The 14,960-nt window shown below is 44.5% G+C and overlaps 3 protein-coding genes across 3 annotated transcripts in view; 2 read left to right on the top strand and 1 right to left on the bottom strand.

Moving 5' to 3' along the window:
• Nucleotides 1-13,722, top strand: part of T265_05665 (hypothetical protein) — a gene marked incomplete at both ends in the record, with an annotated part of 31,510 nt that extends 17,788 nt beyond the window's left edge. Inside the window, 3 exons of the mRNA XM_009170730.1 lie at nucleotides 6,161-6,283; nucleotides 9,798-9,993; nucleotides 13,330-13,722. Of these exons, the coding sequence (XP_009168994.1) occupies nucleotides 6,161-6,283; nucleotides 9,798-9,993; nucleotides 13,330-13,722 (712 nt within the window). The remainder of the gene's footprint in view (nucleotides 1-6,160; nucleotides 6,284-9,797; nucleotides 9,994-13,329) is intronic.
• T265_05664 (hypothetical protein) lies at nucleotides 615-12,788 on the bottom strand (the record flags this gene model as incomplete). Its single annotated transcript, XM_009170729.1, has 5 exons — nucleotides 615-844; nucleotides 1,758-1,825; nucleotides 1,862-1,984; nucleotides 10,563-10,851; nucleotides 12,746-12,788. 5 exons carry the CDS (start codon nucleotides 12,786-12,788, stop codon nucleotides 615-617), a joined length of 753 nt encoding a protein of 250 aa, XP_009168993.1.
• A 952-nt stretch (nucleotides 13,723-14,674) lies between the features above and the next one.
• Nucleotides 14,675-14,960, top strand: part of T265_05667 (hypothetical protein) — a gene marked incomplete at both ends in the record, with an annotated part of 70,532 nt that continues 70,246 nt past the window's right edge. The window contains one exon of the mRNA XM_009170732.1: nucleotides 14,675-14,896. Coding sequence (XP_009168996.1) covers nucleotides 14,675-14,896 — 222 coding nt within the window. The remainder of the gene's footprint in view (nucleotides 14,897-14,960) is intronic.

Genomic DNA, 14,960 nt, shown 5'->3' on the forward strand with positions numbered 1-14,960 from the left:
CTCAATGCTATGCTTAGTTTGAAATACTTCGTTTCGAGTGAATACCTTCGTGAAGACACCTAGCTGGTTCTCCAGAAACCAGTCTATTTTTCTGAAGTGTCCACCATTGCAGTTTTAGCAGCTAGTCTAACTTTATTGTCAGTTACTGCAGTTCGACTGGAGAAACCTGGCAACTGAAACGAAAACCGTACTCTTCGTTGAAGGGACGCCATCTCCGAGGGGTCTGGATGCCTCTGCCCACGCGAGTCCTTTATTTTTCAAGCTATAGATATCCACACTTTATGTACAAGAAGGCCCAAGACATAATCGGCCTCCAGAGTAAACGAGCTGCAACGAGGGACGTTCACCAAGTTCACAGATCAAGTGTGTGTGACAATGTGTGCGTGACAATTGATTTGTAGACTACCAAGGGGCGATTATCCCCGTATTCCTTTAAAAACAGAGAATAGCCGCGTCTCTTTGACTGAGGAAGATTCCCTGGGGATTCTATAGGCTATATTTATGTAGTAACGGTATTTTTCTCAGCTTAGTTCTCGGTCTGAACCTCCCAAGCTAGCGTTCACGTCAAAACAACCACGAAAGGTGCACAAGGTATATTAACGCCCAAAACGAAGTCAGGAATAGTTGTACAGCGCTTCATATATATACAGCGCAGGCGGCTGTAACTTTCTGGAAATTCTGACGCGTTCTGGATGCGCCATTGGCAACCGGCATTTGGCCATTACTGAGTCATGATTGGGTCCAGACTTTCGACCAATCAGATCTCGTCCTGATGCCGAACCGGCAAGCGTCCCGAATCCTTGGCCCATCTTGCGTGGAATGGAATTCTCGGCCGTAGCAGCACCTGAGTGCGAGCGGTTAAGCGGGATCCGTGTGGAAATCCGCCCAACAATTTTGCAGCTGAAATTTCAGACAGTCGCGTTCTTAACCGACCTCTATGGCGACTAAATTTTTGGACATGTACACTTCTTTCAAGGACTACCATTTTGTTTGTATTACATGTAATCCAGTCAGAGCGTCCAAATTCCCGTCCATTCTAACCCACTTTGAAAACAGGATGCCCTGTTTCAATTCAAGTATGGTTGGCGTGAACCGGTAGTCCACCGCCCCAACGTAACACCAACGCACACTACACTCGTATGTTAGAAAAGTCAACTCTCTCAAAGTGAATATTTTTGGGTTCAATCGAATCACGCGTTTGTGATGGACACCGTCAACCGAGTGTGTTGTGCCAGACCGCCTCATTTTTTCAGTTGCTACGACTTAGCACACTACTTACTGGGTTACTGAAATCCCATCGACATTCCACGACTGGTTTGTGTGGACATCCAGTTGAAGAACACCATAGACGAGAGATTAAATTGGATTAAAAGTAGTCTGTCTTCAAGACCAAAGTAGTGCGCAAATGAGAGTATCTGCTCAATGCCCAGAAGGGCAACTGATTAGCCCGTTCACTGTCGAACAGTTTTTACATCAGCGTTTTGAGTAGTGTGTTACATCTGAACTCATTCATACTTAAATTTACCGAAGAGAATGAACAAAATCCACAGGTTACCGATGCCACATTGTGAAGGGTTTGTCGTCCTTCTTGAATAGTGTTCAGTGTTCGTCGTCCAAGATGCCCCCGATCTTTGAGAGACTCTTACTGCTTCCGCCCTCCTCCCTCCCAACTACGCCCTAACTAACGATATCATCTTGTATGTTGACGAAACGTTTGCAAGCCGATTTCCGAACTAAGCAACTGGATCCACACTCACGTGACCAAAACTGTCCATTTGAATTCAGGGCGTTAGATGATTGTAGATTGTACATCACTTTTCTAATTCTATAGGTTTTTTGTACCTGAGTTCTAATGTCTTACGTCAGGACTTGCCGGTCCAAAGCGGTTGAAGTCCTTGACGCCTTTGCATGTTTGAAGAACCATAGTTGGCTTGCTCGTAGTCTGATCTGGTACGGAGTACAAACCGTTGGTGTCGACGAGGGCCTGAGAACATATGACTCCCAGGGGAACATCCACAGACCCCTGAACAACTGCTAGCCAGTATAAACGTGATGGCGTAGCAGAGCGTACTGGCCTCAGCGACTTCTGCCAGTTACAACGTAATACCACAAGTTCCGTTGTGTAATAGTACAGCGATGTTCTCGAGGGTCTCAAATCACCGCCTCATGAAAGTCGTAACTGAGGCACCAACGATATTCCTTTAGCCAAAAGTTTAATGGTCTTGACGTCCTTCGGGTGACTAAGCAGAAAGTGGGAAAACTCACAATGGTTCGGTCGGTAACGTTAAGCAGATGAACACATAAAAACACTGGTAACTCGAAATTGCGACATCGCCCTACGGAAGTTCATGTGATCGAGACTGCACTGGGTAGACTGTGCCCATTCCGCGTGGCGCTTGGACGCATTCCATCTCACAGCCAGCTTATAGTCGTTTTTGGGCCATCTCAGGACCTAAACTTGAATTGAAGACGGCTCCAGTAGCGAAAGTTTTGTACTGAACTGTAAATGTGACCATGTCTACGGCATAAAAAAGACCAAAATCGATGAAGGCAACAAGATTCTGGGATTTGAAGCGATCTAAGCCTTTACAGGCTACTAGACGCGAAAGCGATAATCTGTTTGCATAGAACTGTTGGGAATTGAACATTCTCCAGCGTCCTCTTGAGCTGTTTCAAAAGTCCTTTAAATAGGAAAACACTGTGAAGCGGTTCGATAATTGCCATATCAACCGTTCTTCAGGTGCAGGGAAGGCTTTTTGAAACGTGGCCAGACACTACTGGCAAGTTTCGTCAGGAGAAAACACTGTGAAGCGGTTCGATAATTACCATATCAACCGTTCTTCAGGTACAGGGAAGGCTTTTTGACACATGGCCAGACACTACTGGCAAGTTTCGTCAGTAGTATACACCATTCGCGCTGGTAGTGCTAAGGGAAATCGGTGGACGACTTATAATCTGCGTCCACTGGCATTAAAACGATCATTGTACTGTTGATGAAGCAAAGTAAGCGAAGAGAGGTGGGAAATAGAGCTTTTTTCATTAAAAGGAACAGGACGGGTCTTTTGAAACGGCCTTTTTCCGGAGCAACGCGTTAAACCAGAGGTGACTTCCGAGGCATTGAGAAAAAGATCTCTCTCTGTCTCGCTCAGTGAGTAATCCCACCTCGCGTAAATTCTTCCGTTTCCAGGAGTGGAAGGTTGAAGGGAAAGGCATGATCATAGCCGCTGACAATAACCGTGAAAGGGCGAAACCGGTCGTGGACTTTCGACGAATTTTCAGCAACCTTATGAGTAGTGCATTACAAATATATACATGAATTGTGAAAGTTCTTGTTTCAAATGAATTAAAAATTTTCATTTCAGTTACGGCAGTTCATGTAAAAACGTAATACACTACTCATAAGGTTGCTGAAAATTCGTCGAAAGTCCACGACCGGTTTCGCCCTTCTTGGTGGGACTCATCAGGTAGTCCTCGAGTTTCGTCAACATTATGTCCGGAAAAGTCATTGACTGCAATTTTTTCCCATTCAGCACTATCAGGCGCTCCATCTCTCCTAAATCAATATTTATTTTTGGACAAGGGTCTAAGTGAATGGAGGCAAAGGTGTGTGTGCGTTCCGTTGCTAGGTGTGAGTCGCAAAGATAAATGGGCCGTTAGCGAATCGGCAGATACCTCCAGCCGGTGTCAACCCACACAATCTTAGGATCAGGAAATCGTTTGCGAAATGAACCTGGTGGTGGTGGGGGGTTGTTTTTGTGCACACAATTATGTTTGTTTCACCAATCGGTTGGAACCCATTCTCTTTCGGCATTGTTCACCCGGGGGACAAATAGTCCATGACAATTTGTCACGACACTTTCGGATACACATCGATCTGACCGGTCCATAAACAAGCCCGGGCACAGATGGCATCTGTGTGTGATGTGGGCGCTCCGCTCTTGCAAGCGTGTGGTGTAGGTGAGGGGACAAACAAGCCCACCCTCATGTTCCTAGTTGCTGACGCTCGCTAGAGATATTGTAAACGAGCAGCAGAAATTTCGTTGGACAAAACCGCAAAAACCGCTTCGGTTCCATGACGCGACTGGAAAATTTACAATCAAGGTTACGCGCGGTAATCTCCACGACTTGGAACCGAAGGCATCGCATAAATACGCCGGCAAACGTGATGGAATATGAAGTGACCGCTGCGAGTTTCAAACAGCAACGTTAAGCGATGTTGCTCGATTTGGATCTAATCCAGATAAGACCCGACACCCAAAAAGATTAGAAAAAAGTGGATATGAAATTTGTACTTTTAGTTTTTATTGAAGAGGATGTAGTTGGGTCGTTCATTAATAATTTACATGAAAAGGTGCGTTTTTCGGTACCGTTGCCTCCAATCGAACGCACAGAAGTAGTTGTCCACTAATGATCGGTGTGTGCCGCATCGGCATTTATTCTGCATCTTGTAGACGTGCAAAAGAGATTTGATAGTTTGTATGTGAGTTCCAGTCATTGGATCCACAAAGTTTTCGGTATGATTAACCGTTTCATGAGTACTATTCATACCAATCATCGTTTCAGTTCATTGGTATGATGCCCACATATCGGAGATGATGATTGAACCGGGAGCGATGCAGGCTTGGATTGTGTCTATTAAAGTGGCCGCAGTTCGATCTGACACTACATACATGAACATCTCTTTAGTTTCCCAGCAGATCCCTCCTAAAATCCACTGCTGGGGAAGGACTCGCCCTGCATGGTTTTTACGGCGAGATATTGGCGTTTCATCGATCTCGATGTGTAGACCTGGGCCGCCGATAACTGCTGGAGTCTGCAAAAGCCGCCACCAGACGCAAACTTCCAGTCGAGAGCGGTCGTGTGGCCAATAGATAATTCCTCTGAGCAGAATTTGAGTTTTCGCAAATTTTTGGACCAACGATTGATGAATAGAATTACTGTCCCAAACTCCATCCTAGACTGCTCATTTGGTGGCCATTGTTGCATAAACGTTGCCGATGGATCACTCCGTGGCTTTGCAAAAAACGTATTGCTGTCTCCTTATCATGAACGAGAGTTGAAAGCGACAGAAAGTTCATTTAAAGTTTTACGTCCGAACGGGGAAAATTTGTGCACATAATGAGTCTAGATGCGGATAAGGAGTTGTTTTCACCAAAAATAAGTCAAGGTTGTGTGCGTACATTAAACTGGAGCTGGCAAAAAGTGACGGGGCTTAACTTTTCACACATGCACTTTTTTCATTAGTGGCGGGACATATCAAGAAAAGACCCCTCAATTTTACGCATATTCCGTCGTGAGAAAGACCCGTGAAACTAGTTCGAGTCCACCTCTAGCAAAGCCAGCGAATGTCACATAGCTTGCAATCCGTTCCCCACGCATTCGGTCGGGAAGTTAGAGGTCCTTGAGCATGATGGTCACACGTTTGACATGCATAGCGCAAAGTATGTGTCTGCAGTAAAACACTCGCTTGCTCTGGAATCGTAGGTCCGTCTTGAGGTGATCTCACGGATAGGGTGCTGGAATGACAATTTGTGAGCTCAATGCTCTTCTGGGAACAACGATGCTGGACCCGTATCGATGAGGCTTCATGACATTACCGGTCTTTGTGCCGAGCTGCTCCCTTCTTTTGAAGCTCTGCCACCAGTGAACTTCCGAGCATTCTGCATAGTGCGAGCCATCTGGAGGTTTACACGCTGAAGCACTTAATGCAACCTGCAACCTGTGGCTGACTGGTACCCATCGCCAACATCTTTCACCGCACGAAAACAGGCGTTAGACAGTGAGCTCAACCGTTTGTAGCGTAGGAACAGGTGAAACAGTTGTTAGTTTGGCATAAGTAAATGAAGCGTCAAGCAAATGACTGCAATATGGAATGGTGCGTTCCCATGGGAAGAATGCTTAACCATTGCGCAACCACCACTCAGGGATATCGATCCAAAAATCTCCTGAAAAATCCAGCCAGCACTGTACAGGACTGACGGTACCTTCCAGAAGAAATATCACTACTATAAAGTGGCAAAAGTAGCACAGTACAATCTCACTTTGAAAACGGAATGCACCCTCGTAAGAAGCCATGACTTACTAGCGACTTTCTTTCTCCCTGAGTGGTGTATCCCTCTGGAGACGTTTATAGTTAGTTTTTTTACTTATCTTTCTCCAGAAACCGCCAAGTTGCTTCAGCGTGTCTTGATCAAGAGGTGGCGTTCGTGGACCCTCTCTCTATCTCTCTCTCTATTCTGTTTGTGAATACTTTCTCCACTATACAAGAATGTATTTCGGAGCGGTGGGTGAATATAGTTCAAACTTAAAGAACGGTGGTTGGAACCTTCAAGACTTCTTTTGAGTCGCGACTGAATCTAACCTTCCACCACCATAATATCCTGCGCATAAATTCGAGCATATTACTCTTCCTATTCAATACATCTTCGTTCCTCAACCCCAGTCTGTCAGATTACATTCATAGTTGAAGAGTTTGTTTACCGATTATTACTGTCTCCCTGACTTAAGTTTAATCCGATAAAGGTGGCTAACTGGTGACCAATTGCCGTATCGCGCTCAAGAATGCCCAGGTTCGATTTTGACAGGTTAGCTGTCCATAGCAATTAGGGGGATGATAAGCTTCGTCCCGAGACGGTTACCACACACACAGACAGACAAACTGGAGTAATTACGGCATTCCATATCGTTGGGTTTCTTTAGGATTCACGACATATAGGAGCAGTTTGTCGCTTGGAAGCTGTGTCAGAGCTATTAGTCTCAAGTAAGGTTGGTAGAAACTGCTTCCGGAAAACGAAAAGTTCAATCGATATCTCGCTTTGTAATTTAAGGACTTAAAAGCTGAAAATCGCCATAAATTGGTCTAGATGAAAGGTCACCGAAACTCCTCCAGAGCTTGCTAGATAAGCACAGGAAATTTGTTGTTTGGCCTTTGTAGCAATCATTTGTTTAATTTTTGACTCTGTTTGAGCAGCTGTCTTGAATTCCACGAAACTTAGTTCCATCCTTGTTACTGAACCGGCTACTAGTCAAGATCTGATTGTCGGTCTGATCGATTCACTAAAAACAACCAGATTGTTGGTTGGAACGGGAGTTTGCCGAGGTGTGATACTCGACACAAATCCGATCAATAAAATCGTCGAAATTGATCCAGTCTATCAGATGCTACGAAGGAAATCACTACGCATCCACGGAACTCCGAACCACATGGGAAACCAAACAACTTGACTAAAACGGACGGACTGATGACAGCCACTGAAAATAGCAATCCACTGAATCAACCAATCACGTGGAACAAAATCAGACCACGAATCAGGAAGAAAACGGCCCAATCACAACAGAGTACAAGAACTGTCAAATCGAAGGTCAACTAGATACAAATGAGAGAAATCATGACGCACCGCAGATACCCAGGTGACCAATCAAATTATACGAAGACCACCATGGGATCAACCAATCACTTTAAAGATATTGCCTACTGTTTAGAATCTACATAAGCACAAGAAGTAGGGGAGGAAATGATCGGTCTCACCCCGCACTGACGATGTGGCTACGATTTGTGGAGCAGCTTTTGCAATCCAACTGCTAAACTCGGCGAACAGAACAACTGATAAACTCTTGGTCTTCTCAGCATACCTTTCACCCTTGTTTGCAACAGATTTAGATTGGGTTGGTTTGCTGTAGGAAAGAGCTCATCTGTCACTTGGTTTCTTTCATTAATATACCTGTTCCTTTTTGCAGTGAAAGCAAGATTTCAGAGTGAAGTTGATGAGAAATGGACGAAACACCGACTTTAGTCGGTTGCTAAAATTCAGTATAGTTTAAACGTCAGAACACTGCGTGGCTAACGCGCTGTCCACCTGAGCTGTTGTCCAACTCTGAAGCGATATCTTGTGCAGGTAGACGACCTTAGTTGAAATAAAATTTACAACATCAAGTAAGGCTTTTCATCAGGTCCTTAAAAGTAACCGAACTTTTTGAACTTTACCAGGTGTATATAAGGGAGACTTGGATAGCCTTCAATATCAAAACAGGGCTTTCTAATGAGTACTTGTCTTGTCCGTCCTACAGTATGTCTCGGAAAGCCTGTGACGCTAGGAAGGATTGTGATGAACCAGGAGGACGAACACCACATACTGCTTTGGGCCAACTGGCAAGAGCCCTTCAAAGTTCATCGGTAGATTGCGGTACACAAGGCGACTTCTATAGGCATTATCTCTATTTCGGTGGGCAACTAGTGGCAATTTTCCTAAGAACGGGTTTAACTGAGTAGTTTGCCTCTTCCGTAGGGTACTGAATCTAAAGATTTGAGCTAAAAGTTTGATTCTCGTGTTTCTCATTGATTGATTGATTGATTGATTACCAGCATGGCTTACATAAAGGAGGGTTCTTGACTGGTGATGAAATCTTTGAGGTTTTATAAAACCTTGCGGTCCTCACGAACTGGACGTCCCCTCAAGCAATTACGGATATTTGCGTTGTTAAAGGACAGATGGGCTTAGTGAAATACACTCATTCGCATATCGATTTGGTTTTGAAAGGAGACTCACCTGGAACGCAGCTGCATCGCTCGTTCATGATGTCCGTTAGCAACTGAATGTGCTACGTCAGGACGCTTTATATTTTACTTGGAACATCATAAACCAGAGATCCAACTGGGTTCCGGGTGAGTTTCTCGCAAAACCAAATTCGCTTGCAAATGAGTGTATTTCTCGAAAACAGTCCATTTCGGGTTCAAGTATAACATAAAGTTGACGAAAACTTTAACTGAGTAGTTTGCCTCTTCCGTAGGGTACTGAATCTAAAGATTTGAGCTAAAAGTTTGATTCTCGTGTTTCTCATTGATTGATTGATTGATTGATTACCAGCATGGCTTACATAAAGGAGGGTTCTTGACTGGTGATGAAATCTTTGAGGTTTTATAAAACCTTGCGGTCCTCACGAACTGGACGTCCCCTCAAGCAATTACGGATATTTGCGTTGTTAAAGGACAGATGGGCTTAGTGAAATACACTCATTCGCATATCGATTTGGTTTTGAAAGGAGACTCACCTGGAACGCAGCTGCATCGCTCGTTCATGATGTCCGTTAGCAACTGAATGTGCTACGTCAGGACGCTTTATATTTTACTTGGAACATCATAAACCAGAGATCCAACTGGGTTCCGGGTGAGTTTCTCGCAAAACCAAATTCGCTTGCAAATGAGTGTATTTCTCGAAAACAGTCCATTTCGGGTTCAAGTAGAACATAAGGTTGACGGAAGCTCGGAGACTGCGCCTACCTGACGAACCCCAAGAAGAACAAAACCGGTCGTGGGCTGTTAAAGAGTTTTCAGCAACCTAGTGAGTAGTATATCATTTCAATAAAGGTTGATTTTTCTCTGCAAAAAAACTGAACGTTCCGCTTCACACGGAGAATTCCGTTCTCGTTAAAACTCTTCTGCTGAACGTTGGTGGACTGGTAAATTTAGTTTTCCGTGATTAATTTGGTCAGCTGTGAAGTCATCGCAAATAAGTGTACGTAGATGGGAATTCCGGTGTTGAAAAGCAGTTTAAAATGCATCAACTTCCGCTGTAGCAGTTTGACCTGGTTCGGGATACCTGCTAGGGTCATTGCTCTGGATTGCCGTCCAAACCGAAAGGAGAAGGTACTTCTGTCCTAATTTCATGTTGTACGAACCTCTTGTAAATACCTGATCTTCTATCTACGCCATTTCCGGGATCCAAGCGTTTTTGGACGAATTTATCATCCTGAAATGTTAGAATGCATCTCAAAGCTTTAGTTTGACTGATCAACGACAGAGTCCCCGGTGCGGAGGTTGATTCATACTCTAATATAGAAGCCAGCGATGTTAAGTTGAGATCCAATCAGAAAACACGTATACGCAGCCACATGACCACAAACAAGATTGTCTCCTCAGCTGATCCTGGCATGGACGAAAACAACCGTCGGTATGGACATCAGGTACTGGAGCTTCTTCAAGTCAAATTTAATGGGGTGAATATCTTTCATTTATTAAACCTATCAGTCTAATATCGAGAAGTTTTTCAATGTGCTTAAAATTAGGACAGTTTAGTGCGGCTGAGTGCCATAATCGTTAGTTTCAGATAATCATTCATAGGTATTCAAAAGGGTGGGATTGCCCAAGTGGGTAGAGCGCGAATTTACTGATTGGAAGGTTCGTGGTTCGAATCCGACCTCTGCCTCTCGACTTCCCCTGTCTAGGCTTGGGCAACGTGGCAGTATCCCAGCCCTCGTGTTTCCTTCGGGTAGCATGGCAGCTAGGCACCGGAAAGATTTTACAGCTGCGAGTTTTTTTTATTCAGAGGTTTCTCTAAACAAACTTCGACAGTTTCTCTGAGAATCTGTGAGAAAGTGCAAGAAGGATGAACAGATGAAGACGAATGATTTTATGGAATAAATAGTTCAGCTGGTCGAATCAGCCTCGGGGCTAGCAGTGCGTGAACTCCCCACAAACTTTGGGATGTCACTTGCTGTGAAGCAAGACTCAACAAGTAGTAATCCACAATAACAGTTTCAGTGTGGGCACTTTCAGTCGTTATTACCTCGTGGAGTGATCAACATCATCATCATCATCATCATCATCATCATCATCATCATCATCATCATCATCACCATCATCATCATCATCATCATCATCATCATCATCATCATCATCATCACCATCATCATCATCATCATCATCATCATCATCATCATCATCATCATCACCATCATCATCATCATCATCATCATCATCATCATCATCATCATCATCACCATCATCATCATCATCATCATCATCATCATCATCATCATCATCATCACCATCATCATCATCATCATCATCATCAACTGCATAACACCGGTGTGCGATGTCGATGCTTCACTGCCGTAGGTTATGGTTGTACGAGGGTTGGTTTTCTGGCAGGGTGCCCACACCTAGACAGGAGGACGATTAGGGTACTCAACAAAACCTTTGGCTCAAAAGCCTAACCTCAGGGCAGCGGTGTTTGGCGGGAAATGCGAATACACTACCATTTACACGGAACAAGTCGCCACATGTTCCAACCCCAAACCTGGAGGGCCAGGAGACTGTGTTCGTCAGACCTCTAACCATTGACCAACCTGGTATGAGAGGCTCTGTGAGTGTGACGGGGACACTTCCCAGTATAGCTCACCGGATCTCTGAGGTGCGCAAATCGTCAAACCACGGTAAGGTCCAGTCTCTTCGTGACAGCTCGTGGAGTGAAATATCCTGCGTGTCAGCGACCGAACTTGGCAGTTCGCTTGCAACTGTATCGTCATCAACAACGTTCACCGATGATGTCCTCTCGATTGGTGATCATACGCTCGCAACCAAACTGCGAGGCTTGGTGAGCAGATCAACAGCCAGTTGACATACCTGGGCTAACAATGGTCAGATGCAGTCTGCCACATATAAATCTGATGAAATAAACTTCAGGTCACCAGCCGTCAACTGAAGATTGTTTGAACTTTTGCTGATCATGGTGAATTCAGATATGCTGTATAAACCTGATATACTGCTCATAAAGTTGCTGAAAAGTCTTCGACACTCCACGGTCAGTTTCGCCCTTCTTATCAGGCAGTCGCAGTCCCCGAGTTTCCATCAACCTTACGTTCTACTTGGAACCGAATTGCGCGAAATTAGCGAAATACAATCCTTTGCAAAACGAGAGATTCAGCTGGGCTTCAGGTGGGTCTTACGCAAAAAAATATAAATTCGTTTGCAAATGAGTGTATTTCGCCATGATCACATGCACTACATCTGGAGAATGACTGAAATAATCTGAGTCTTGTGGATTTACGACAAACATTCGAGGTAAGATGTAAAATCATTGATGCTTACACCGAATTCCTACTTGTTTACCTGACTATCGGTGCTTATTTGTCACGAACGTGTCCACTTCCGTCCCGTGTGTCCTTGACCAATTACACGTGTTTATACGAGGCGAAACTGGAGAGTTTCTACTTTGCTCCGGTGAACGCTGTTCAGTAAATAAACAACATTAGGTAAATAGTTTTGTAAATATTTTGCGGATGGGCAGTGCGCTCAGAAAAACAGCTGAACAACTGACGATGGCCTTTCTTGCATTTTGTTCCTCAAAAAGAAATTTTTTGGGTAGAGCTAATGGGAACCAGGAAGGAAAAACAAAGACCATACATGAAGTTGTTTAAGTGATCAGTACTTTTAGAGATGAACCACAAAATGACTCCGCGATCTTCAACTTTCAAGTTGTAGAAGAGGAAGTAGAAAATATCACTAAAAAAGAAATTCGAAATTTGCAGCAAGGAACAGCCGGTAAACCAAAAAAACAGCTAAAAATGGACTAAACAAAGTTATTCAATCACTGCATTGGGTATGTTGTTCCAGTGATGTCACCCAGCCGGTGGTGAGTGAAACTCTCATCTGAAAAGTTGTCACTCGAGGAGCCAGTCAGTTTGTGACCACGTGACGTGGATGAGTGCCGCTTTACCCAATCTAAATGAGAACCAATCACACTCTGTTGTTTAGTCGCCGAACAATTAATTGTTCAGCCATGAACGGAGTCTCAACTCAAGACCCATTTCCATCGAGCAGTATTGATTTTTGAGTTTGCTTTGGCCAGTAGAATGGTCGAATTAGCGTTAAGTGTGGGTAAGAAGCCCCGGATACGCACGTTGGGATATCAAGTCTGAAGAATGATTGGATGAAGCGGAAACTTTTCCGTTGGTTACTTGGACTCACTGGACCTTGACTGTTCATATGCTGGGCAGTTGGTTCCAGACATTTCGTCACTAGTCGTGGAGACATCACCAGTGCACCGTCGGATGTGTCACAGAGAATGGCTCAATGTTTGCCACTGTCTAGTGGATCCCACAAAGCCAAGCACGTGAGAAACCTGGCCGAATCGGTTGACTTGCTCTCACAAGTCCCACCTAGAAGTTCCACCGTCCACATGTGATCGTCGCCGTCGAAACAATCGCTATTAAGTTACACCAACCTTCACTAATCGACATAACCGCAGTCGTAGTTCCAGCTCCTTGGACGGCATTCTTGCACTTGCGTGCACCATAGTGAAACGATAGATCAGTGGTTTTAGGCTGACTGATCGCATGGAGATTCCTCAGAGTTTGGTGAGATGGGCACTGCCCAATGATTCCCAGTACCAAGAATCGAACAGCTGTACGATATTACTGGGTTTTCAGCATAGACCGAATTCCTATGATAGACGAAGTCTCTTTAGAACCAACTTTCTATTCGGGACAAGGTATCAAAAGTCAATTTTTTAGACCAATATGCTTGTGTAAAATCTTCCGTTTTTTTTGCAGGCAAACTCCTCGCCAACGGACAGTGAATTGGCCAAGACCAGAAAAATAAGCCAAACGTTGTTGCATGTTCGAACTCTAATTAAAAATGACTATGTCACAACCGCAGCTGGCTTTTGTTCCCAAGCTGAGATATTTTTCAAATTTCCCCCGACGACTTGTTTCTCGTGTTCCGGGGCGTCCGGTAGTCCCATACGAAGCGAAAATGACCAAAATTGTGTTATGCGTGTATTTGAGGAATTGACGTACTGTAACAGCTGTTCAGCCATTCATCTCTCGCAGACAAGTTGGACAGAAGAAAAAAACAAGATATGCGACTTGCGACATGTCAGAATATTTCGTATTCAATACCGTCCACTCACAACGGACAAGACGAAAACCAGTGGGTTTACGTGATTGCAGGTACACCGACTTTCCTCCGATATTCACATACACGCGGCTATCCCGACGGTTAGACCAAAGCGAACGGCTTGTACGTTTACCTGTTAGATTTAGAAGTCTTTCGGACAGTTCACCACCGTGTTTTCTTCTGTTTGGGACTCAGTGTTCATACCCGAAATCTCTTAAGTGAGCAGCCAATTGAGCGTGCGGGTTTCCAAATTGATTCCAAAAAATCAGTTCTTTAACAGGAGACTTGGACGAAGCGTTCGCAAACAGATCCACATGCAGCTAATCGATTACCGAGTCATCAATCTCCTGAGAACCGGCCGAACTAAATTACGAATCTTCAATCACATTGCAATTCGGATGGGGAGACGATAATTTTGAACTTTATGGAATTCGGTACCCTCGTTTGAATGGTTGTCATTCGGTCTGGACGCGATCATTTTAGTGAGCTAACACACCAAAGGGCAAGCAGTCGAGTCGATTTTCTGTCTTGTTAGAGCTCATCAGCAGTGTACATCCTTGGTCCAGTCGAGGCTCGAACTCCGGACATCTGACATCCGAAGCAAGTGTGTTACCGATACTTCACCAGAGCGCGCTAAGCGGGCTTGAATTATCACGTCTGAAGTGTTCGTGCTTGAGCGTTGTGGTTGAATTTGTCCGTACGACAACCCAGCCCTGGTTGTGTCCACTGATTCACTCGCCTTCTTGTGTAATCTACCGACGCCCGAGACCTGTCAGGTGACTTTTATTCAGTTGCAGGTGGCTACCGGGTTTGTTTAATTCACATTTATATCACTCAAGACATAGTTATTTTCATGAATCCACACCAGGGGGGGGGGGGACCCAGTTGGGGCCATTAATTCACGTGGTTTGGCCTACCGCGGCCTAACAAGTTAGGAGGAACTTTTGTCGGTCAGAAAATGAACACGCATCGACGAAGTAAAAATCAGCGTGAACAAAAATGGTGATCTTTCCTTGCATTGCTGGTAAACTCAATCAACTCTCGCCTTGCCTCCCTCCCACAGAGTTTGTCTCATCGGGATTACACGAGAAACGCCTGCTCAAATACCTGTTCGACCCAACTCGTCCAGATGCGCACAACCCGATGGAGCGTCCCTCGGAAATCGATTCACAACGATTGACTGTGAGCGTCAAATTCTATCTTAATCAGGTTATGGACGTGGTGAGTGCTTTTCTAGGCGAATACAATGGGCATTTTTTCATTTTTGTACATTTTGTATACATTT

Source organism: Opisthorchis viverrini (assembly GCF_000715545.1).
Source record: "Opisthorchis viverrini unplaced genomic scaffold opera_v5_111, whole genome shotgun sequence".
NCBI lineage: Eukaryota > Metazoa > Platyhelminthes > Trematoda > Opisthorchiida > Opisthorchiidae > Opisthorchis > Opisthorchis viverrini.